Source organism: Heteronotia binoei, chromosome 12 (assembly GCF_032191835.1).
Source record: "Heteronotia binoei isolate CCM8104 ecotype False Entrance Well chromosome 12, APGP_CSIRO_Hbin_v1, whole genome shotgun sequence".
NCBI classification, from domain to species: Eukaryota; Metazoa; Chordata; class Lepidosauria; order Squamata; family Gekkonidae; genus Heteronotia; species Heteronotia binoei.
Window position 1 is genome coordinate 39214155 of NC_083234.1, and position 25711 is coordinate 39239865.

Here is a 25711-nt window from a genome sequence, read left to right on the forward strand (position 1 = left end):
CAACACGTACTGAGTATGCGCTAACCGACAAACGGAGCGTGCGCCTGCAAGCGTCCTTACGGCCCTACTGCGCACGCGCCAAAGGATTTGGTTGGGGGCAGGGAAAGACTTGTTCCAGGGGTTTTGTGGTCAATATAGCGTTTCCTAGGTTACAGGATTTTCTTTGTTGACTAAAGATAGCCGCAATATGTTTCTGCCGCAAGAGCTTGCTTTTCCATTAATCTCCATTTTCATTAGGTTTTCACCATTAAAGGTATGATGCCACATATTTATTTGTATATGGCACTAATTGGATAGGATTATCAATAAGTCAACAGATAATTCACTGGGTTAGTATTTCCCTATTGTACCTTAATGGGAGTTGATCAAGGCATATGAAGCACTGGCCTTCAAAAAGCAAAATCCAGCCACTGGGATTGAAGCCAGCATCTGGCAAAACCTATCTATGTAATCAGATGGGTGAACATCAAGTAAAACTAATGACAAATATGTATACAGCAAAATAGAAGCAGCATTCATTTAAGCAAAAAAACCACTCATATAACGGGAAAAAAGGTAAAAGTTAGTCCCCTGTGCAAGCACCAGTCATTTTTGACTCTGGGGTGACGTCACATCACGTTTTCACAGCAGACTTTTTCACGGGGTAGTTTGCCACTGCCTTCCCCAGTCATTTACATTTTCCCCCAGCAAGCTGGGTACTCATTTTACCGACCTCGGCAGGATGGAAGGCTGAGTGAACCTTGAGCCAGCTACCTGAACCCAGCTTCCACCTGTGAGCAGGTTAGGACTGCAGTATTGCAGCTTTTGGGGAAGGCAATGGCAAACCACCCTGTAAAAAGTCTGCCGTGAAAACGTGAAAGCAACGTCACCCCAGAGTCGAAAACGACTAGTGCTTGCACAGGAGACTACCTTTTTTACTGCAGCTTTACCACTCTGTGCCACAGAGCTAAAAACATGTCTAATTAGAACAGCTGAACAGGCTTATACTCTCTTGGTTTGCAGGTTTTAAGGACCAATTGGCAGTTGGGCCAATAATCCAAGCCTTTTCTATCTAATCAGTTTACAGTACTGTAAATGTGCAATTGCCCTTTGTAGTGCAAAATGACAGGCATCTTCATTCAAGGCAGCAATATTGCAACAGGGATTTCACAAGCACTAAACATTTTATGACTAGAGATGTGCAAATCATCAGTCCCTTATTTTTTATGCAAGTGTCTTAATCGCCTACTTGCTTAGTGATCAGTACTGACAAGGAAACCATATCTTCCTTTGTGGCGACATTATTTTTTAAAAAGTCTTTATAAGGACCTTGGTTACTGTGCCCTTTTTCTGCTTCTAAACACCTGGCATGTTTATTGCTGTATCAACACAGTTCAAAGCCAACACATATGCTTATCCAGGCCTTTTCACCTTCTCCTATAACAAATTTTGTACATTCTAGTTATTTGTCTTGCAGCACAGGGTCAAAACCAGTATAGCACCGAGGCTAAAAACTCCACCATTCTTACCAATCAATCTGCTTTTCACCTGCAGGGAAATTAGTAGATCCCTAAGAGCAATCTCTTAACGGCTGCACTATGTGCCATCCCTAAAATATTACAATTACCTGGCTTGTCGATGACTTTCAAATAAGATCCGACTTAATGGGGCAGCTTTACAGCTCTGGACTATGCTTGTTTGGAGTCCCCACTAATGGGGCCAGCTCCCAGATAATTGTGCTTGAAGATACTTAGCTGAAATGCAGTGATTTTTGCCATTGCAGTTGATTACATTTTTATCTCTCTTCCATCATGGAATTCAAGATGGCAAACACTCATCAGACCTACTTAACATCAGGCAAGATTGCTGTATCACATATCTTCCAACACATTATCTAGGCTAAAAGTTTATTGTTCTCTGGAAACTGGGCAGTCATCTGGATCCACCTCCTCTTAGGAACAACGATCCTGAGCCTTTTGTGCTTCTGAAGACTGGCACAGGGTATTCCCAAATTTTAGCATAAAAAGTTACAGCTATGACCAACATCCCCTGACCTGGATAGCTCAGACCAGCTTGGACTTGTCAGATGTCAGAAGCTAAGCAGTTTCAGCCCTGGCTAATATTTTGATAGGAGACCAAGGAGCACTAGGCTTCTGACACAGAGGCAGGCAATGACAAATCACCTCTGAACATCTCTGGTCTTTAAAACCCTACATGGTTGTCATAAGTCAGCTGTGATTTGATGGCAACAGCAACAACATGACCATCATGCCTAAATCATTCCTAGAAGATGGTCAGGGTGATTCAATCTGCAGTACTGCATTTGGCCTTGCAATCATTCTTCATCTGTCAAAGGTAGAAAAACATTCCTTGTTACATTGGTGTGTTGTATTCATAAAACTTTTCATCCATCTCTGTGGCAATACATAGACTCATCTGAAAATGCCCAAATAAACAGAAAATGATTTGCATACTGAAGGTCAGAGGGCATATTTACCTTAAAACACTGACACCACTTTAGACAAAGGGACCATGCAGATAGTATGGATTCTGAGTGGAAACTGCATCACTTATGAAGGCTGCTTTCAGACACCTCAATTCTAGCTTGTGGAACCACCATCACCACATTGCTTTCTGCCATTCTTCTGCCTTTCAACAGGAAGCATATTCTCCCTATATTGCCTTCAATGTGGCCACACAGTCACAAGCTGTAGTGCTATTGAACCTACTGTGGTTTGCAAATTCAGGTTTCACAACAAACAAAATTCACAAATTCAGGCTTCACAACAAACAAAAGCCTTTTCACTCTATCATTCTTAATTTTTTCCCTACTTCAGTCCCACATGGCTTTTGTCTATGGAGGTCTCATGATCAAAGATGCCACCTCTTTTTCATCACCAAAAAGGTTGGCTGGATCCAGTAAAGGGATTAGTAGAAAATGTGAATAAGCTGCTAGAGATCTTAGCTAGAAATCTGTTTTATTCCAAACAAATGGTTTGATAGATGGGACACATTTGAGTGTCACAATTAACTAGGATTCAATCAAATCAAAGTTTATCATGATGTCTGAATGCAGCCAAATGCAACAAGTGGGACTGAATGAAGAGTACTATGAAAAATACGGTGCCAATGCCTTTACTCTTTTAATGGTTTGTACAGATACAATTGGTACTTTGTATACTACCAAAATCTTTTCAAGTGATTTTTGTTCCTGAAGCATTTTCTGATCACCATGACTTTAATTTTATCTTTAATGGCAAGAGGTTTGAAAAGTCAAATTAAAGAAACATAAAAAGGTAAAACTACATTTCCATTCAAGTTACCAGTAGCAACAAAAATACAAAAAAAATATATATAGGGGCACTCAGAACGCAGAGTAGATTTTTATCTATTTAAATCATTTTATATTAAATTTTATATGACATACTGTTTAACAACAAGAAATTTCAATGACATTTTAAAAAGAACAAAATGCATGTAAGTCTCTATCCTAAACATGGCATTAAATGAAATTAGGGGTTAAACAAAAGGAAAATGGTTAGTCCCATAAAACCTTATTTGTAGTCTACAAATTCACCCCTATTCTGAGTGTTAACAGATGTGAGGGGAAAAATAAAAGAAAGGAAGGTTTATTATTGAGATGGCATGAAACACTGTTCAATATTTTAGCAGAATCCAAAAACATCCTTTAGAACTTTTCAACCAACACAATAAATACTAAAGTGACATTTTTGAGCTTTCATATAGAATGAAAAAACCTTCCCTTCTCCTTTATGAAAAATAATACTGGTTAAAACCATTGCCAAAACATTTTATCATCATGCATTTAAAATTTTAAAAAATGAGAAATTATATAAAGAGGTAGATTAAAAAGAAAAAAAACAGATTCACCATTCTTTGTCACTTTTATTCAGTAGATTTTTCTTCTCCCCTAGAGTTTCTCATTTTTTTAATGCCAGATACGGCAAGGAGTGATTACAGTCAAATGGTTTATTAAAACATTTTGCTCTTTGCAATGCAGTCCCCCTTTACCACCAACCCATTTCATGTGCTTTTCTTTTCTCTATACACCACCACCAGGGCTGGGGAGGGGGGGGGGGGTTAGGAATGAGGTTTAAAGGAAGGGGGAGGAGTCCGGGAGGTGGAGGAGGAATGCTACAAGCCACAGCAAGAATGAGCTGTTATTTAATAATAAAACGGGGCCACAAATAATACAGTAATGAGGTTACACAATTAAATCCCACAGCATGACTTGAAGGCTTTTTTCTCCCCCTGTGGTTGACGTCATCACAATGGAAGGCATAAAAACTGGAGGAACCAAGTGTCGAGACAGTCAAACTCTAGTCCATTAGGCAAGATGGTGGAGTCATTAAAAAGTGCCCTACCCTCACCAAAATGGCTAGCAGTGGCTAGCAGACATGGAGAATTTCCCAGCAGTCAGAGACCACCCATGTAGCTATCGATAAAAGTGTGTTGTCAATATGGCACATTTGTTTTTTTAAAAAACACTGGAAAAAGGTTCACCACAATGGACTTCTGTTTCTCTCTCACTCTCCATTTTCATCCCTCTATTGTTTAACAGTTACAAATGCTAGATTCATCTATCTGAACTATGCAGGAAGTGGACTCCTCTGCTAGGAATGCTAGCCCTAATTCACTTTGTCTTGAAATATATACAAGTTGTTTGTAGTGGCAACAGCAATGATGTTCTCTTTGGGATGCCAGGCTGTGTGTAGAATCTTCTTGTTGAAATCTAGACTGTCAACACTAATTTCATCCTTCTTCCGTTTGCCACTTGCACAGACTTTCCGGGGCTTCAAAACAGTGCGGGGCTTGTTGTTTTCCCGCGATGCTTCTAAAGTGATATCTCGCTTGGTGTTCCTATCGAACATTCTGAAGAAATTGTTATAGGACCCTGTCATGACAACACTTTAAAAAAAGGAGAGAGAAAAGAACAAAACAAAAGATGTTCAGCATCACTTGAATGCATCTGCTGCATTAAGCTGCTCTTACAGAGCTTCATTCCATTGGGTCAAGTATTATTGTTATTTACTAGAGGCTAAGAACAGGTCTATCATTTAAGCAGTGTGTCAAATTTAGTTTTCCAAAGAGTCATCTGCTTTTAAAAAATGTTTTGTATCCCATGAATGTCAAAACTTAGCTATTTTATGCAGTTTTCATTAAAAAACAAAACAAAACCCTGACCACTTTTATTAGTAAAATATTCAACCTTTTTGAACACACTACTACACTATGGTAACTATGGCTTGGATCATGCAGAAGTTTCTACTAATGGGAGGGGAATTATTTTTGCTAATTCTCCTTGGAAGCCCCAGATCTCCAACTCTACCCCTCAAGCTGTTCCTGTGGGATACCATTTCCCCACTGGACAGCATTTTGGGAATCACTTTGGGCTGTAGCAGGATAGGCAGGCAAAGAAGTGTAAATCTCTGTAGATTTACAGCAGGTTCCAAGCCTCTGGAATGCAGCACTTAACATATATACACTTAATTCTTATACAAATTTACCTGCATAGTAAATATATATGGACCATGAAAAATGCCATGTGTACAGTACAGATATATCATCTTCCCCCTCTGTGCCCCTTGTCCAAGAATGTGACCACAGTTGGTTGTCTGAGCATCCAAAGTGTATCCTGCCCCTTCACCACTGAAATTTTTTTCCGAACTTGGTTTAGGCGTAAAGTGAGAAGCAGAGAGCAGAAAGCCTTTCAGCCTCAGTGAACTTCTAAATTACAGGACCAAGAAAGGATTCCTTCAACTACAAACCAGACTCTTAAGTTAGGCTTACCTGTCCGACCCATTCCAACAGCATTCGAATTTGTCAAAAATGCAGTCATTTTCATATAGCGAACAAAGTTTACTTCTGAGGTATTCATGTACCTGCAAGCAGTTGGGAGGGGAAGGGAGAAGGGACATCAATAGATCAATTCAACAAAATAATTCTTTTGAATCCTGAAAAAAGGAGGTCCACCATGCCACACACACTTTTGTTCCAAGATGCATAACACTGGATTGTGAAATTCCAGGATCAAAGCCTTATTCAGTCACACAAACTGATGCAGACTGTTGGTTCTGAAAATGAGCTATGGTCTAGTCAGTCCCCTGCTCAAATGTCACCTGTCTCACAAACCCACTTGGTGGCTTTAGACAAGTGATCCTCTCTCAGCCCCACCTCTCATGAATATGATGTGGATAACACAGGCCTGCCTTCCAGCACTGTTGTAAGGAGTATGCAGTAATGTATTGGAAGCACTTTGGAGTCTAGTGGTAACAACCTACTGGTGATCTTTGGCTCAAAGAGTGTTCTGCTGTCCTCAACTGAGCCAGGGCTTTTTTGGCCCTGGCTCTGACCTGGTGGAACTCTTTGCTATCTGGGATTCAGGCCCTGTGGAAACTAATGCAGTTGCGCAATGCCCGTAAGATGGAATTGTTCTGCCAGGCCTATGACCGAGGGCAGCGATAGTCTTCCATTTAAATTGGTCTTCCTTCCTCTTTCCCCTTTCCTTTACTCCATATTAGACAGATTTTAAGATATTTATCTCCTTTCTGGATTATGAATATGCTATCTATTAGCTGTGACTTGTTGCTATTATATTAGTGAACTACAGAATTGTTAAATTTTAACTGTATGGAATTGTTTTATGAACATTGTTATCCACCCTGAGTTCTGTTATATGGGGAGGAAGGGCTATAAATTGACTAAATAAATAACTTCCCCAAAGCAACTAAACATATCTTGATTTGTTAAATAAGGACACTTAAAGGTAATACCTGACATTTGAACTTATAGTGCTACTCTCAAGAAGAGGGGGAGGGGAATGTACAGATGAGCATTTTATCTGCATACCTGGTATGTTTCCACAGGTCTGTTTTCCATATTTAAATCCCAGATTTTCACAGAGAGATAGTCCCTAGTCATCATGTATCGGCCACTATGGCTGAATTTGACATCTGATATGGAGGAGATTATTTCAGAGAAAAACGACCGGTTGCTGGGGTCTTCAGGTTCTTCAAAAACTGCAAGTATGAGACAATTTGCCAGGGTAAATAATTTATTCAAGGTAAATAATTTCATGCAGATTTTTTAAGCTACAAAACGACTACTAAGAAGCCCATAAGGTCTTGTGCCCAATAAACACTTAACGGCAATTCAAGAGGCTGAAGCAGTATTCCTAAAGGTGGAGGCTGACCTCCCTATGGACCTGCTGACAGTTTTCAGGAGATGTATTAAGTGAGCCTTGGTACATTCTAAGGTGAGTAAAATGACTTTTAAAAACAAATGCATCAACATGGGTTTTATGCCAAGAAAAACAGATGTCTGGTATCTTGTATGGAACACACAAACCAAACAAACACTTTTGTTGTGTAATATGCATGATCTACTTTGCCATTTGCTACTCACAGGGCCATTCATGGAAGGGGAGCCCTGCATCCTCAACCACTAAAAAGTCTCACTCTGCCACCTATTCCCCTCCAAGATTTTGCACATTTTCAAACATATCTTTGCTATCATATGGACTAAAAAATTAAGAAACTTTTTTTTAAGTAAGTCATGAAAGTTGTGATCTAAACAGGGGGCAGAGGTCAACCACAATACCAAGTTCCACACTTTTTTCAGTCACAGAATCCTAGTACACACACAATCATAGAATGGAAAGGTCTCATGCACCCATTCAACTCAGCGTGAGTACTGCCTTGGTTGATGCATATTACCTCAAAGCCCAATCCAGATTTGCATTACTCAATTCCACTGTATTACAATCAGCAAAATCTGGGCAGGTCAGGTGCTGTCCTGTCATGTTGCATAGCAATGAGGGGGACAGGTAAGTATATTCACAACTCCAAGCTACTTTTTGCAAGGTTACAGTGCTCTTTTTTTTTAGGGGGGGCGGTGTTTGAAGCTTAAAAAGCACTTCTTTCTCTTCTAGCATTACTATTTGTCTACCCTAGCAAACAAAAATGTGCTCATCAGGATTGTAACTACTCACGTTTTGAATGCCTATCGCAGAGTGCCGACGCCCGCATGTCACAAAGACGGATTGTTCCTTTACTGCTGCTGTATACAAATGTGTTACAGCTGTTTGGATGGAATTCTGCTGCTGTTATCACCTCGGTTAATTCTTCCATGTTGGCAGGCTTAATATCTACAATATCTAAAGATTTTTGAGGTTAAGGACTCTCATCAGGTTTCATAGGATCCTTTTGCCTATATAGCTCTTATAGCATGAAGAGGAAAATGGAATTTTGGAAGTGAACACTATGACAGCAAGACTGGACCAGGCTAATCTTCAGCTGTTCACAGCTGTTTTAGAAGCGGATTCTTTAGTGCCATCTCATCAATTTGTTTGGCTAGGAGTTGGGGGAAGCTGCCTTCCCACAGTGTGTGGCAGGAACACTGCTCTTCCTCCATGTTGTTTATCCACCCAGAGTTGAAACAGCCCAGCTTTCAGGTTTACCATTTTCATACAAGATTTCTGCCAGCTCCTGCCATTGCTATGAACTAGCACAGGTTCTGCATCTGGACACATGGGCCTTGGAAGAAGCACACTGGATGCAGCTTCAGTGGCAGAAATCTTTTGTCCTACAAAATTTGGAACAAGAATTTATGAGAAGACTGATCTCTCCTTTAGTCACTCTGAAGGTTGTACCTTTTCAGAACTGAACATGTTGTCTGCAGATCCAAACTTTTTCTTCCTCCAGCCACGTAATGTTGGAGCAGGATCTGGAAGACCCTTATTCAAATCCATACTCTGCCATGGAAGCTTGGTTGGTGACCTTGGATCAGTGACTCTCAAACTCACCTACTTCAATGAGTTGTCGTTGTGAGGATAAAATGGAAGGAGAGTAATATTGGAAAGACTCGGGGGGGGGGCGGAAAGTGTTGTTAAGCTGCTTTGGGTCCCCAATGAAGAGAGCAGTGGGTATAAATACCTAGATAAGTAAGAATACAAAATAAAAATACGGGCAACAAAGATGTGTTGATGTGCTAAAAAGCTAAAAAATAATGAGCTGGATGGTGTGACAGACTGGGTAGGTTCTGCCTCTCTCTAAGAATAGCCAATGAGAGCTGACAGAATTCTGAGAGAGGGAGAGTAGGAAAATGTCAGTTAAGAATGGCTGTTAGCAACTAGGGATTTGAGGGGGGGAGAGACTGAGTGGAACTGTGTGGAAGCGCTGCTTCAAGCAGACTGAAGACTCAGTTTGTAACTAAAGGATTTCAGTTGCAGGAATAGAACCTCTGTTCAAAAGTTCAATGGACGGGAAATGTTACTTATTCCTTACTTTCCTCAGTGTTACATTAATACCATAAATAGAAGCTAATTTCTTGTTTTGTTTAACCTTAGACTGCTCGCACACACTTTAATAACTTGGCCTATACATATATTAATAATAAATTATAAATGGTGGCAGTGTTTGAGTCCCAACTTCAATAGCTCTGTGTGACTGAAGGCTGGGCTAAAGAGGGCTGGGCTACTCTGGGCTGGGCTACTCTGTCTGTGGATGTCTCTGGGAGTGAGAGAGAACATGAGGTGTGAAATAATCATGGCTCTGTTTTTTAAAAGACACAAGAAAGGTGGCAAATGTGATGTCCTGATCTACGTGTGACCCATAACCTGAGCGACAGTAGTAGGCACTTTGTGCAAATGGGAAAGGGGCATCACATATGATATAGCTACAGAACAAGACGACCAAAATCAAGATGACTCTTCCTGTCTCCTTCCTCTGGTGTCTCAAAATAACAGCAACAACCCTCCCCAAACCCTTTTGCAAGTTTTGTGCCTTTTCATAATACACAATTTGCCAAAACTGGTAAATTGATAAAACTGGTAAATAGAAAGTGTAACTGTAAGCATTATTTAACCTTAAGTCTGGTCAATTACCTCTTCAATAGTCAATAAGCAACAAACATCTGTCATTCATTGGACAACACTATGGCAGTGAACAATTCAGTTATGCTGAACCTTGACATTTTCAGGGAGGGGGGGAAGGAAGGGGAGAAGGGAAAAAAGGATACTAAAACTTCTGTCTGTAATTTCTAGGTGCCACAAATTAATCCGCAAGTCATCTGCAGATAGGTACGTTTCATAATCACTATTGATGGAGATAGAGTTGATGTGGTACGTGTGGGCATTGGCAAATATCCTTCGTGGACTGGCTTCCACCATGAGATCCATGGGTCTGAATACTGGCACCTGCAAGCACAGAATAGATACATGTACAATAATGCAGAAAGACCAAATGCTGACAATAAACTTTCCTGTGCATCGCTCAGCAACAGAGACAGGAAGCCAATGTTCCCTCATGCAAAGAGAGACAAGGAGTGACAGGCTTTAAAAAAGGCCATTCAGGGAAACTAGAAGTACACGTCACTCAGTGTTGTTACAGACATGGTACCCATAATCACTAAAAAGCTTGATCTCTGAAAGCAAAGTACCATCGCATCACTGGTCCTTGCAAAACTAGGCAGGCCAGACAGGATGCTGATCCTCTAGCTGCTTGTCCAAAAAGCTTCAGCAGTCAGTAAAAAGACTAGCTGCATTGTGTGGTGGTGGAGGCAGTAGGAAGGTTAACATGAGAAAGGATGAAGCTACTCACCCGTAATGTTGTGACTGTAGTAGGGTCCCTATACCGCCCATCTTCTTCTTTCAAGTTATAGCCTTCAGGTCTTTTGTCTCTTTCACTGATTTTCCACAGTTTTATTGTTTTGTCTGAAATATATTTCAGCAACCAAACAAGGTAGCATTATAGGAAGGCTTCAGATCTTTATCAATAAATTCAGTTGATCATATAAGTTGCCTTATATCATCAGTCCATCACGCTCAGTGTTGTCTACTCAAATCAACAGTGGCTCTCCAGAGTCTCTTTAACTACACGCACAACCACATTTTCTATCACTAAGCCATACCCTTTTCTGTTCTAGAAGAGGCAAATAGCTATGAACTGAAACCAGGTGCAGGCAACAGACCTCTCTATTGTAGCCCAGTAGCCCTCATTGAGGCCCACAAACCAGTAACATTTCTACAGCTACTCATGTATACACATCTGGATACTTAGTGAGGTATACAGAATTGGTCATAGGATGGTCCCAACATGCCTGTGGAACCCTACAGACAGGCAATAAGGTGGCTTACAACATCAAAACAAGAGATTAGAGAGAAGTCTTCTTTACAGAAACAGGAGAATCTTGATAATCATAAAGCTCAAGATGTGAATGGGCTCAATTTACAAATAGCACATTCAAGGACCCTGATAGTTTTATGTCTCCACCACCCTAGTCTGAGGGCAGTGAGATATGATAGACTTATTTTTTACATGTTTGCCCCATTCATATATAAAAGGGTCTTAACAGTGAAACATATGCATGAGGCCTTGACCTTCTCCCCCCCACAAAAACATACACACAGCAGGATGCTCCAAGTATTTCTCTCCTTTCTAAATTCCTACATATAAAAAGGGAGCCAGTAATTGCAAGAATTGGATGGTGCAACAGAATTAATAGGAAATATGGAGGAGAGGGGGATATGCAGCACCATGCTTGTACTCTTTTTATCGCTGAGGACATAACCATGCTGTCTCCTGCCAAACCTGTTTCATATATTAGTGTGAAAATAAACATGCTCCCACTTCTATCATGCCTAAACTGGTCCCAAGTTTGAAATATCTGTGAATAAGTTTACTTAATATCTGTGAATAAGTTTACTTAATATCTGTGAATAAGAATAATATCTATGAATAAGAAATATCTGTGAATAAGAACTTAAGTGCAGCCCAAACAGATCACGTAAAAGTTAAGCCCAAGTACAATGCTCTGCATGCAGCCCTGGCCAGCCAGATGTCTCTTTTCTTTTAAAGAAAAGGAGGATAGCAGAGGATATGCCTTGTAATACTGGCTTATCGCACAACAGTCTGCTAAGTAACTGCAGAGGGGGGACTGCACATTACAGGAAACCCTCCTACCCTGTACACCATAAAGTGATAACCCACACCAAATTTAGAAAGCCTTACCGTTTGTGGACAATAAAAATTGAGCAGCATTTTTCTGGGGTAACCACCTAATTTTGTTGATCTTCTCTTCAATTTCTAAGCTTTTCAAGTAGTCGAACTCTGGTTCATGGCTTTGAAAGGTACTGTAAACATTATATTCTCCTCTGCTGTGGGACTGTGTTTTGTTCTGAAAGAGAGGACACAGATCCAGTGAGCAGCCTGGCTGTAGGTGCAGACTACAATTTACAACAGGGCTACCCACCTTATGCAACACACTGGTTGTGGACTGCTATTCAGTGAAATAAGTAAGCAATTAAACCCATACCAGTTTAATAGACTAAGTTTGCGTTCATGTGCAATCTGAAATTACAATTCTAAAGAAAAGACAGTTTTTAGATGATTCACACTGGTTCCCGTAGGTGCTTTGTTAGAAGAGGCATTCCCTTCTGCGTGAGAGGACAAAAATACTTTTCCAGTGTGGTTCTTGCTGCCCACAGTTTTATTAAATACATGAATTAAAAACAGTTTCCTTCTTTTAAAAATGTTGTCTCTTCAGTCAGAAATACCTTATAAACCTATCAACCAAACGGACTAGGCCAGGGGTGTTGAACTCATTTGTTATAAGAGCTGGATCTGATATAAATGAGACCTTGTTGGGCCAGGCCATGTCAGGTTGGGCCAGGCCATGTCGGGCAGGTCATGTGTATACCTATTTAAGATTAGGTAGCAGAAACATAAACTTTATAAAGGACACAGACACAATTAATTTAAAAAAACCCTTAAAACATACTTAAAACATTAGCACTTGGTATTAAAGGTGCTTTCTTTGTATCTCTCCCATGGGATCCAGGGAACTGAGCAAAGGAAACTCTGGCTCTTTCCATCCTTCCTTCCCCAGGGGACCAGGAAGGAAAGGAAGAAAGACTTGCTTCAGTAGCTCTGTTGTGTAATTGAGGAGCAAGGGAGGAGCCTCAGCCAATGGAGAAAATAGAGGTTTTGCTCTGTAGCTCCTGTGTAATTGAGAAAGCCTCGCATAGCAAGCTGTTATGCAGAAAGAAGCAAGATAAGGAGAAGGAAGTAGATGACAGCCAGTTGCTTGTGGGCCTGATAGGAGTCCTTCTGGGCCTGATAGGAGTCCCTGGGCTGCAGGTTTGACACCCCTGGACTAGGCATTTCAGCCCTTTTTTTAAAAAAGGCACACATTTAAAACTTCTTAAGGGCACACTTCAAAACAAGATGCATTAATTTAATTAATGAGTATTTGAAATTAAGCATAATAAATTTCGTATACCCAGTGAGAATGTGGCAAGGCTTGGTTTGCTATTGTGTCAACTGGACCTTACAGTTCAAATGATGCACGCATATGGAAGACTATTCAGGTAGTCCTATCGATGTCTTGATTTCAGACTTTTCAAGAGGAATTAGAAATGCTCTCTAAAAAGAATGTAGGTTGAGTCAATACATGTTGGATTCACCTACACATAATCCCTTCTCTTTTAAAACAGATCTTCTTTAGCAAAACTTAAGCAATTCAGAACAGATTAAGTTTTTAAGCCTGCAGGTCAACAGTCTTCAAAGGAATAACTGCAGTCTCGCATTTACAAGACATTCCAACTTCTTAGGCTATTAAATAAACAATCCCCTCCTACAAGAAAAAAATGTGTTAACAGGTGCCACAGAAATGCATCTGAGACCCTATCTAATGTGGACTGTGCACAGATGGGTAGAGGCCACAAGAGAGTTGCAGAGGGTTAGATGTAAAACAAGAAGGGGACCTAATGTGTCCTATGAGCTTCAGGATCCCTCCAGCCTTATAGTACATCTTTGGCCAATACTACAAAAGGAAGAAGAAGTTGATGAAGAAGAAGATATTGGATTATATCCTGCCCTCCACTCCGAAGAGTCTCAGAGTGGCTCACAATCTCCTTTACCTTCCTCCCCAACAAAAGACACCCTGTGAGGTGGGTGGGGCTGAGAGGGCTCTCACAGCAGCTGCCCTTTCAAGGACAACCTCTGCTAGAGCTATGGCTGACCCAAGGCCATTCCAGCAGGTGCAAGTGGAGAAGTGGGGAATCAAACCTGGTTCTCCCAGGTAAGAGTCCACACACTTAACCACTACACCAAACTGGCTCTTCTTCTTAAAAGAAGAAATAACCTTGAATTTTAAAGAGCTAGAATAATTTATTGTACACACTTTTGTGACATTCAAATCCTAGAAAGGAGGGCAAAATCTTGTGCACTTGCTCATTCCCACCTGACAAGAACAGCAAGGTTGAGCACAACCCATGCCAAAGAATGAACCAGGAACAGCTGTTGCACTACAAGAAGCTCTGGTCATGACTCGTATTCCCTTCAAGAGTACCCTGACTCCTGCTTGCCTGTATCTGGAATCGAGACATGGTGATGCAATATGCACAGGTGTCATGCACGGGACCAGGTGACTGACAAAAAATCTCAGGGAACTGGTCCATGTCAGGAGGAGTTTTAAAGCCAAAGCCCAGCCTAGTGTAATTAACATTGTGCCAGCATGAATCCTCCTTGGGCCATCAATTAGAGATGGTGCTCACTTCCTGCCTCTTAAACCACTCCACATTGCTTTGCACTGTTCAGTCACTACCACGTTCCAGTCCTGAAATGATAGCAGCTCAGCAAGGAATGAAAGAGTATGCTCAAAGAAATTCTATGCAGGGATCATGTTTCAAGCAACACTCTGTGGGACTCCCTGACAACTGAATGGAACTCGGTGCACCAGCCTGCTGATACAGCATGGTTTATGAACAAAACAAACACACCTCACTGCTCTGGGGAGCTCTCCTCAATGCAGATGAAAGAATAGGGCAGCACCAGTGTGAATAGAGCCCAAGTTGCTATAGATAGGCCAAATGGTATCCTGTGGGCGGTATTACACACCCTGGATATTTTCAAAGAACTGTGATGCAGAGTTACAAACAGCTCCAGTAAATCCTAGAAGCTTCTATTCCAAACTTCTCTCACATGGCCAGCAACACGTTTCTCAAACTGTGCTATGAGTTTACACTCTCTCCTGTCATGTTATTTTGAAATACATACAAAGAAGTATGTTTTGGTGGAATTTGTGAGGTTGTCTGTGGAAAAAGGAAGAACAGAAAGCTGTCTAAGAATGATGTCCTGTGAAGAGAACAAGGTATCCCAAGGAGGAACCTGAAGAGAGTGGTAACCTACTGCAGCTGCCTCTCCACAGAGAGCCAGGTAGCCCCCAGGAAAGACTGAGAGAATTTCATATGTCTTGAGAGAGCAAAAGACTATCTGACATTCCTGTTTTAAATCGTGTTGCCTTAGATTCCATAATTTCTTCCCTCAACTTTAGTTGGTGGGAGAACTGGGGATTCCAGTAGTTAACCTTTCCAGAAAACTTCTAGTTGAACATCATACATTTTGAAATATTTACATCCTCCTTTTTTCCTGATCAACCGGATTCAAAAAGGCTTACCTCATTAAAACTAACTACAAATCTCACCATACAAAAATGCAATACAAATAAAATGAAATACGAATGAAGTCATTACCTTTTCCACAATCATAACAACTGATCTCCAGATGCTTTCACACACACTGAATAATGTACTTTCAAATCCATGTTCAATGCACTTTGAAACTTGATTTTATTGTGTGAAATGGCAAAATCCACTCGCAAGCTATCACTGAAGTGCATTGAGAGTGGATTGAAAGTGATTTAGTCAGCATATGTAAAAGCACAGCTTAAGGCACCAAAAGAATGTTGGAAAAGCTCCATCTTACAAAGTCTTCAAACTGTCTGTCCCTGCAATGCCTCATGGCAAATAGCTCAGGCTGGGAAAGAATTTAACCAGTAAGAGGTGTATAAAACAGAAGCAGACCATTAAAAAGTGGTAATATTAAACTCTTAATTGAAAGCCTGGGTTGAAAGATGTGTTTTATCCTGATGCATTAAAAAGGTTTTTAAAAATGGGAGGGCATGCCAAAGGCAAGGTACTACAACAGAAAATGTCCTGTCTCTAGTCACCACACACCTCACCTCTAAAGGTGGGAAGCATAGAGAACAGAACTTGAGACACAGATCTTTACTGGCTAGCTGGCCCAAAGCTGTTTAGGGCTTAAAGGTATGAACCAGAACTTTGTACTGTATCTGAAAAGAGATGGGTAACCAGTGCAGGTATTTCAGTACAGGGGTGATATGTTCCCTGTAACCAACCCCTGCATTTTAGAAAGACCCACGTAGAGAGCATTGCAGTAATCTAACCTGAATGTGATGACAGCATGGTTCACTATGGCCAGATTATGCTTTTCAAGGAACAGCCATAGCTGGCAAGCCAGCCAGATCTGATAAAAGGAGTTACAGCCAACAGCAGGCCAGGATCTTGTAACATCCCCACGCTACAAACTTGCTCCTTCAGGGGAGTGCAACCCCCTCCACGGCAAGTTGGCTCTGCAGTTCCTGAGTAATTTCTCCACTGACCAACAACACCTCAGTCTGGATTTGGTTTTCTGGCACTTATCCATCTCATTACCTTTCTAAGGTAGTCATTCAGGGTTTCCTCAGACATACCTGGCTAACAGAGTTGGGTGTCATCCCTTGATGACCTCTCCCAATGTGTTCCTGTAGATGTTAAACAGCATGGATGAAAAGATGGAACCCTGCAGAACTCCATAGCATAAATATTGCAGGCAGATCCCCAGCATCCCTTCTGAAATTGGTTGGTCAAGTAAGAGTGGAACCACAGTGCCCCCTATTCCTAGTCCAGCCGGTCTCTCCAGAAGGATACCACTGTCAACAGTATCAAGTCACTGAGAGGTCCATGAGAATCAACAAGGATGCACTCCCCTGTCACTCTCCTGGCAAACGTCATTAAGTTAGGGTGACCAAAGCAGTTTCTTTCTCAAAGACAGGCCTGAATCCAGATTGAAACTGGTCCAGATAATCTGTCACCGCCAAGACCATCAAAAGCTGTGAAGCTACCACCTGCTCAAGAGCCAGCACAGTGTAGTGGTTAAGAGTGACAAAATCTAATCTGGAGAACCGGGTTTGATTCTGCACTCCTCCACATGAAGCCTGCTGGGTGACCTTGGGTCAGCCGCAGTCCTCTCAGAACTCTTCCCCACTTACCTCACAAAGTGTATGTTGCAGGGAGAGGAAGGGAAGGCAATTGTAAGCCACTCTGAGACTCACTAAGGTGGAAGAAAGCAGGCTATGAAAACCTTTTCTTCTTCTCAAGTACTTTTGTCCCCTTTGTAGGCAGGTTTGATTCTGTCCTCCTCAGTGAGATCTCATTTGAGCCTCACATCTGGAATTATCTGTCTGAGAGGTCTGTAGAGCACCCTCCTACGTGTGGGTTAAAGGGTTAGTATGAAGTCTTATTTTATTTTAAAATAAAGGTTAAAATGAGAACAAAGCAAAACATTAACACATTAATTACCCAGTTTACAGTGTACTATGTGGGCATCAAAATAATTCAGATGGTGTTTCACTGTTGATAATAAAACAATGACTATTTTCTCCTTTATTGCTGCTTGATGGGCCTTAAAGACTGTTAAGTATGATTTTATGCTCTAGACCTCTCCGTTGCTGATGGTCAAAAGGAGACAGAGACAACTGCTTTTAATACATAACTCCTGAATATTAAGCAATATTTTTTTAATCCATAGTTTTCTGTTTGGGTCAATTGGACCCAAATAAATTTCAGAATTTTTGAAAAATCCCAGATCCCAATAACAGCATTTAGATCCAGCATTTTTTCAGAAATCCTGATTTTTTTTCCCTGATCCTTTTTTTTTTTTTTTAAGCCAGCTTGATTCTGGGTGCAAAGCTGAGCCAGCAGGGAACAATCTGTCCCCCACGAGCACAGCCAATCCTGACTGGGCTTGCTTCTCCTGCAGTCCAGCTTAAACCCCAAGCCAAGCCTGTGGGAAGTCTGCTCCCTACCAATACAACTGATCCTCAGGTTGTATTCTGCAGTCTCTTTAAACTTTAAAGGGACTGTAGTAGAAGCCCAACAAACAGCTGAGAGGTGGTTTTCCTGTGAAAACCTGGATACATTTGTGATGCTGAAATCTACCCACCCACCCCCCACCCCCAAAATGCAGTAGCTTGCAACTTTAATGCCAATAGCTCACAAAGTAGAATGTTTGCTTACAAGACTCCACAACTTAGAGGGAGTGTTGCCAGTAAGGTATTTTTCAGGTAGATTTTCAGCTCAGGTAGATCCCAATGCACACCCCTATCCTGAATTCCCTGCTTCCATGGGTTCATTGGCTAGGTTTGAATCTGCTGCAGGAAACAGATTTTTACATTCCTGAAAACATCTGCACTTTTTATAAAGCAAGGTTCAAGTCATCATGACTGTAGAGGAAAGCCTGGAAATCTAGGCTCGAAAAAGATGATGATGATCAGGGCTTTTTGTTGCAGGAACTCCTTTGCATATTAGGCCACAGACCCCTGATGCAGCCAATCCTCTTGGCGCTTACAGTAGGCCCTGTACTAAAAGTCCTGTAAGCTCTTGGAGGATTGGCTACATTAGGGTTGTGTAGCTTAAAATGCAAAGGAGTTCCTGCTACAAAAAGAGCCCTGATGATGATGATATTGGATTTATATCCCGCCCTCCACTCAGTCTCAGAGTGGCTCATAATCTCCTTTATTTTCCTCCCCCACAAGAAACATTCTGTGAGGTAAATGGGGCTGAGAGAGCTCTCACAGAAAGCTGCCCTTTCAAGGACAAACTCTGCCAGAGCTATGGCTGACCCAAGGCCATTCCAGCAGCTGCAAGTGGAGGAGTGGAGAATCAAACCCGGTTCTCCCAAATAAGAGTCTGCACACTTAACCACTACACCAAACACAAGAAAGCTCAGAAATGAACACAAGAAGAGGTTTCTAAGATGTTTTAAGGGTGTAGAGTTCCAGTGCCCTTTATAAACTTCTTGCCGCTTTTACCAGTATTTCCATTATGTCAATGATATATGGCCACAACTAATTGCTCTAATGGAACCAGAAAAAATGGGAATGTAGGCTTATTTCAAACTGCTAGCTGCCAACATCCATCAGTCCTAGCTGATCAGATAGGAAATCACATCTCAGTTACCTGTGACTAGGCGACAGGCATGATTGGCTCTTAATTATACAAGGAACTGTGGATCAACTAAGGGAAATGAGTCAATCAGATGACAGCTACTGTTTCAGCTGAACATGACCTCCAATACTCCCTCTAAGCTGTGGAGTCCTGTGAGCAAAAACTCTACTTTGTGAGCTACTGGCATTATTGAGCTACTGCATAAATTAGTTTGCTCTGGGGATCATTTTTCCTGAGCTAAGACAAAAATGTGGGAGCCAGAGATTAAAAAACTATGAGCTAGCTCACACTAACTCAGCTTAGAGGGAACACTGGTGACCTCACCCTCTACCATAGTTCTATTTTGCAAAACAGGAACCAAACCAACCTATGCAGTTTTATAGGATAGGAAAGTTTAATAAAACCAATTTATAAGTATTCTTGGGGGGGGGGGGAGGATGTTATTAACCAAGTGATAAGACTAGTTATGACAAAGAAACATTTCTGAATATTGGCCTACATAGTTGTTAGAAGGCTCATATTCTCTAAAATCTTATTTTCGTATTATAGTACACCTTGACTATCATGGCTTTCTTCCAAAGGGTCCTGAAAATTGTAGTTTGGCAAGTGTGTGGAGAACTGTATGAGAAATCCTTGTTCCCCTGCCATAGAGAGCGAAAGATCTCTGGGCCCGCTAAGGAAAAGATTTCACTTCTGAAATCAGTTCAAACGGGTGGCAGAGATGTATCTGCTCAGAACAGTGACATGCATAAATATAATAAACATTGTTTATGTCAGCCTAACCTACCTCACAGGGTTGTGAGAATAAAACAGGGAAGGGGAGAATATTGTAAACAACTATGTGTCCCCCACTGGGGCGGGTGGAGTATAAATGGAGTAAATAATGCTTTTAAATGTACTCTCAACCAGGTAGCATGATTAAAAACAATTATCCTTCCTTCAAGTGGCTCTCCATTTTTTCCCCTCAGACTAGTCAAAGATCAGTCAGTAAGCCTGAAGGATGAGTGGGGAGTTGAAGTCAGATGACTCTGAACTTAGTCCAGCCATTTTGCCACACTGGATGTCAAAGCAAAACGTAATGGTAAGAGTTCAAATTGGTATAATCTAGTTGGTCCCTGTGGGGAGATTTTCCTGAACTTACAACTTTCAAATATAAACATTCTTTCATCGCAGCTTTGCTTATAATTTCTAACCTCTTGCTGAAAAGATAATTTTACAGAACAAGCTTGCACAGCATGGGTGCATTTCACAAAATCAAAAGCAACCTTATGCCAAACCAACGAGCCATGAGGGACTCTCCTTTTGACTCTAACCAGTGACCTGCTAGTCAGCAGGAGAGGGTAAGGAAAAACAACAATGCTACCATTAGCAGCTTGCAGTAACTCAACTATATTTCAGATGTTGTTTGTTGGCTGTCTTCAGTTAATACATGTAACAACACAAAAATTTAAAAATTAGTCTGCTGTTCTCAACCATATATCCACTAGATGGCACTAAATGATCAAACTGTATTATGCAGCAATAACTATGCAAGGAGTCTCAAATGTGATGCTCAAACAGCAGCTTTGTTCCAGAGGTTCCAGCAAGCCACAGTTTGCCACTATATTGACAAACATGGTTGGGCCTTTTCCACTCTGTTCTACCCTAACACAAAACTAGAGTTTTCTGCTTCCACAGCAAAATCATGGTTTGTTGTTTACATTCTGAATCAGCGGACTTTATCAGTAGAGAAGTAACCCAAACAACCCAACAACAACACCCCAGTGGGTTTCCATGGAAACAGAAATATGTAAATTATTTGGTTGAATATGAACCTTCCCATAATTGTTCATGAAGCAGAAAACTATGGTTAGCCACTAATATCTGAATTGTCATTATGCATCCGTTTCAATTATTTCAATGGATCCGTTTCAAGGCATTTAATGCAGAATTTAATCATTTTATTGTATCAATGCATAAAAGGCATTAAAGAAAGGGCAAAAACATAATATAGTATAAAATTCATCCACCCCTAATCAGATAACTTATGTCACCTTTAACTGTGTTTTCACCATTCTGTGATCAAAGGGTCAGCCATTAAGAACGCCCTGCTCATTCCATAGGAGATATTCGAATCCCGAGCTGGTCCCATCCTCAAAAACTTCCTGGAACCAACACAGAACTCCTCCAATTCTGTACCATCTTTATTGGCTTCCTGTTTTGCTCTCATGTTCTAAATGACCTGGCTTGGGACCAGGGTATCTTAGACACAGCCTCCTTTTACGCAGACCTGCATTATAGACAGCTTCAAGAGGGGACTGGATAAGCATATGGAGCAGAGGTCCATCAGTGGCTATTAACCACAGCTTATTGTTGGAACTCTCTGTCTGGGGCAGTGATGCTCTGTATTCTTGGTGCTTGGGGAGGGGGGCACAGTGGGAGGGCTTCTGGTGTCCTGGCCCCACTGGCGGATCTCCTGATGGCACTTGAGGTTTTTGGCCACTGTGGGACACAGTGTGTTGGACTGGATGGGCCACTGGCCTGATCCAACATGGCTTCTCTTATGTTCTTATCTCAGGACTTCAGCTAGAGCCTCTGTGTCTCCCTATAAAAGAGGACGGAACCCAAAAGAAGCCCTGCTGAATCAAACCAGTGGTCTATTTTGTACAGCACCCCGAACCACACAGTGGTAACAGCAGCTGTTCTGAAGGGCCAGCCAACGGGGTATAGAGCCCATGTTGCCTCCTAGTACTGGAATTCAGAGGTTTTACACCTCTGACAGTAAAGGTTCCCTGTAGTCAATTCCACAATTAATTTTTGAGCGCAAAACACTTTCTTTGTCCATCCTGAATCAACTGCCCATCAACTTCACTGGGTGCTTCTCAGCTCTATTATTAAGCCCCCAACTTCTAAAGCCGACTAAGTGTACAGGGAAGACTATTCAGCTATTGAGCTCTGGTAGCCCCTTTTTCTCCCACGAAGGCCATTTTCACTTCCTCATTCTTTGCTTTCCACCATCTTGCCACAATCTTTTTATTGAGAACTGATTACACAGTTCTACTGCTTTTAAATCCTAAAAAAATTCCTTATCAAATTGTTTCTTGATCCTTATGTTATTTTGAGTATTATAATAAATGAAATATTATAATAAATGTCCAATGATTTTGCTGAATCATCCTTCAGGCAGGCTCAGATTCTTGCAGGAAGTTCCAAACTCATGGAGCAGCAGGCACCATGAATACTTTCCTAAGTGGAGTGGAAGGCAATGTAAACACTTTAATAAATATTTATTATTTCAGGCAATCTTAATTATATACAGCAGGGGGTTTTAACATTATGCAAATATTCTTAATCCCTTTATTATGCCTAATTTATTCCAGTTTTGCTGGCAAGGAGAAAAAAGGAGGAAGTTGAACAAGGCACCCAGAACAACTGACAGCCTTAATCATACACAATTCTCCTAGCTTTGTCTGGTAGGAACTGCTCACAAACATATCTTATTACACATAAAAAGCCAGTTAACTATCACCAAAATTAGATTGAGAAGTTCATAAAATAGAGTTTTTGCAATTGTGCTGTGGAATACTGTGGAACTCTCTGGTGCAGATGGTTACCTTGTTCCTTGTGTTCCCAAGACCCATTAAGCCATTTTATTCTGGAAAGGATTTGGTGCTTTTATTCCAGCTCTGATGCATTTTATCTGCTTTCACTTACGTATTTTCAACATTAGCTGAATTTCCAAATATGTTGTTGGCTTTATTGTTGACTACTGATTGTGTGTTTAACATGGGCTAAGGTCCCAACTTCCTATTTATTTATAGAATGTATTTTAATCTCTGCAAGACAGCTACTTTAAAAAAAAAGCCGGAAATTCTTGGCACTAGTAGATGTGACAAAAGATCATTATGATGTTATTGTGCTATATCAATATATACTGACTGCTGATTTTTTTTAAAAAGCCCCCACCACCACCCCCAAGCCATCTTTTGGCATAATGTGTGCGTGTGGGAAGGTGGAAGCTGCAGAAGCTGAGAAAAGGAAAATGGTAGGAGGGTTCATGGATTGTTTAAAAAAAGGCAGTTTCTAGTCCACACAGAATGCAAAGGCACTTTGATTGTGAACTGGGAGAGAATGCAGCAAAAACCCACAAAAAGGACAATTAGGAGAAGCCCCCAAAACATGCTCTAGTTCAAGTGTCAAAGTAGAGCAAAGCCTCTGTATGTAAGCATCTAAAATTGAGAACAAGTCCCCAATACCTACCACAATGACCCACTTTGTTCTCCAAAGACATGTCAAACTCGAAAGCAGAAGGATTCTGTGGTTTTGCTAACCAGGCTTGCTTTTATGCTATCAGAGTAGAGCTAAAAATACAGGACTCCTAAAAACAGAAGCTTGTTGACTACAGAGAGATTGGTAAATAAAAGGGAACAGCCACTCACATACTTAAATCCAGGGAAAATAGGCCAGCAATACGTATAGGTGCATGATAACATAAAAGTGACTGAGAGCTAAGCCAAGAGTTGTGCGGTTTAGAGAAGGCAGGCATTAATGCTGGCCCCAGGATGCATGTGCAGTGGGGACCTCTCTTCCTGCTACACGCAGACCTGCTCCTGCTATCCCAGCTGATGATCCTCTCCTTGGTATGGCTAACCTGATTAAAAGCCAAAAAAATTAGCTTTTGTTTGGGCTCAGATATATCAGTTGCCAAATCAGATCCTCGGGTCTGTATCCAGCTGAAGTAATATTCAATAAATACTGGCAAGGTATTTGATGGGGGCGGTGAGGGGTTGGCTCAGTTTATCCCATGAACACACCACACCGCTAGATACAGCTCCCAGGAGAAGACATTAAAGGAGATGGATAGAAACACACAAACCTCTCTTATACTGAGTCACATCTTTGATCTCATCAAAGTCAGTATTGTCTACTGCAATGGTCCCCAACCTTTTCAGCACCAGGTACCGGCACCTGCCCACTGCGGCCCCAGGGCCACCAGGGTGGGGCACCGAATTTCCCCCCCGTGGCTCCATGCAGCCTCGCCACTCCGCCTCCCCCCGCGGTGCCTCCTCCTCCCTTGTTTTTACAATTTTAAGGCCGGGGAAAGGGTGATGAAGCGCCACCTTCCCCAGTTCTTTAAAGGCAGACCCCCCTCCCTGCTGCCAATTGGCGGGGGAAACCGCCACAGCAGCGGTGGGTGACTTGCTGAAGAAGTGGCGCTACCCTCGCCTCCTCTTCACTTCCTTCCTGGGCATGGGAAGGAAGTGAGGAGAAGGCAAGGGTGGTGGCACTTCTTCAGGGTTGCCCGCCACTGCTGTGGCAGTTTTCCTGCCAATCAGCTGATTGGCGGTGGGGGTCAGCCTTTAAAGAGCCGGGGGAAGGTGGTGGTTCACCGCCCCTTCCCTGGCCTTAAAATTGTAAAAATGAAGGGGGAAGAGGTGCTGCGAGGACGGGGCGGGGCAGTGAGGTTGTGGGGCGGGGTGGCCAGGCTGTGGCCTGGTTGCTAACAGGCCACGGACCAGTATCGGTCTGCGGCCCGGGGGCTGGGGGTCCCTGGTCTACTGCACGAGTGCCCACCAACTCGTTTCCTGGAACCCAGTCAGCAGAGCTTTTGCCCAGCAATGCTTCTGATTAGCCACTGGAGATTTAATTAGATATACAGATTTGATTTTTTTTTTTTTGTCAGCAGTTGACACAACAGCCCAAGGATCTTCACTGTGTTACTGAAAAGTAAGCTGCTACAGCTATTTTGTGACTGGCTCCCCCTCCTAAGGCAGACATTTTCTGTCAGAATTCTAAGGGTGCCTGCAGGATCAGAAAGGCTGGGGACACTGGACTACTGAGTAACAGTACTTTTCTAGGGTCTCAAACAGATGCCTTTCATATCACTGAGCACAGGACTCTTTGTGATCAAGGCAAAACCACTGAGCCCCACCTCTCACAGAACATCATTACAGAACTCACCTCCTGCTCTTGTTGAAATATGACCACTCTGCCTCCCTTGTCTCCAGTTGCTAGCAATTCTCCAGAATGATTAAATTCTACTGTAGAAATTATATCCGCTGTGTAATAAAACAAAAACATGTTAATATTATTGTGCACTTTTTCATAAAAATCAAAGCAGCAATCTTATTACAATAAGCCATACCTCCACATTTGAAATTACCGGTAATATTCCTCAAAAGTAAGCTTTCTAGCTGCCACACCTTGGAAGCACAAACTGTGTATTTAAAAGCAGGCACCAATATGTTTTACAAACTAATCTGTCACTCTCCAAATTAACAAATCATTTCATTGATTAGCACTTTTCATTTGATTAACACCTGCTACATGAAGGTCTTTAAAACTTTTCTGCAGGGCAGATGCATCAATAGAACAATCCATTCACTCAGGAATAGAAAGAGCTTCTTCCCCATTTGCAATAGCATGGAAATAGTTTATGGCCTTGAACAGAAGAAGGCCCTAGTAGTGTTGACCATGATACCAAAACATCTACTCGAATAGTCTTTAAGATCCTCAGTCCACTTCATAAAGACTGAATACATAGTCTCTCAGCACACTTGTGGCAAATTCCTTAACATCTCCCAATTCCCCTAGGTTCTATTTCTTTTGCTCAAGGAGAAGGAAATATTTACAGTTGAAGAAGTTACTAGAGTAGGGGTGCTGAAC

At 41.6% G+C, this 25711-nt stretch overlaps 1 protein-coding gene across 3 annotated transcripts in view; it reads right to left on the minus strand.

Moving 5' to 3' along the window:
- Positions 1-3865: 3865 nt before the first annotated feature.
- Positions 3866-25711, minus strand: part of PPP2R2A (protein phosphatase 2 regulatory subunit Balpha) — an 85452-nt gene continuing 63606 nt past the window's right edge. For all 3 annotated transcript variants that reach the window (XM_060250465.1, XM_060250463.1, XM_060250464.1), the window contains 8 exons: positions 25007-25104; positions 12009-12174; positions 10599-10711; positions 10018-10195; positions 7991-8155; positions 6850-7019; positions 5791-5882; positions 3866-4908 (listed from right to left, as the gene is read on the minus strand). In XM_060250465.1, the coding sequence (XP_060106448.1) occupies positions 4629-4908; positions 5791-5882; positions 6850-7019; positions 7991-8155; positions 10018-10195; positions 10599-10711; positions 12009-12174; positions 25007-25104 (1262 nt within the window). In that variant the 3' untranslated portion in view covers positions 3866-4628. The remainder of the gene's footprint in view (positions 4909-5790; positions 5883-6849; positions 7020-7990; positions 8156-10017; positions 10196-10598; positions 10712-12008; positions 12175-25006; positions 25105-25711) is intronic.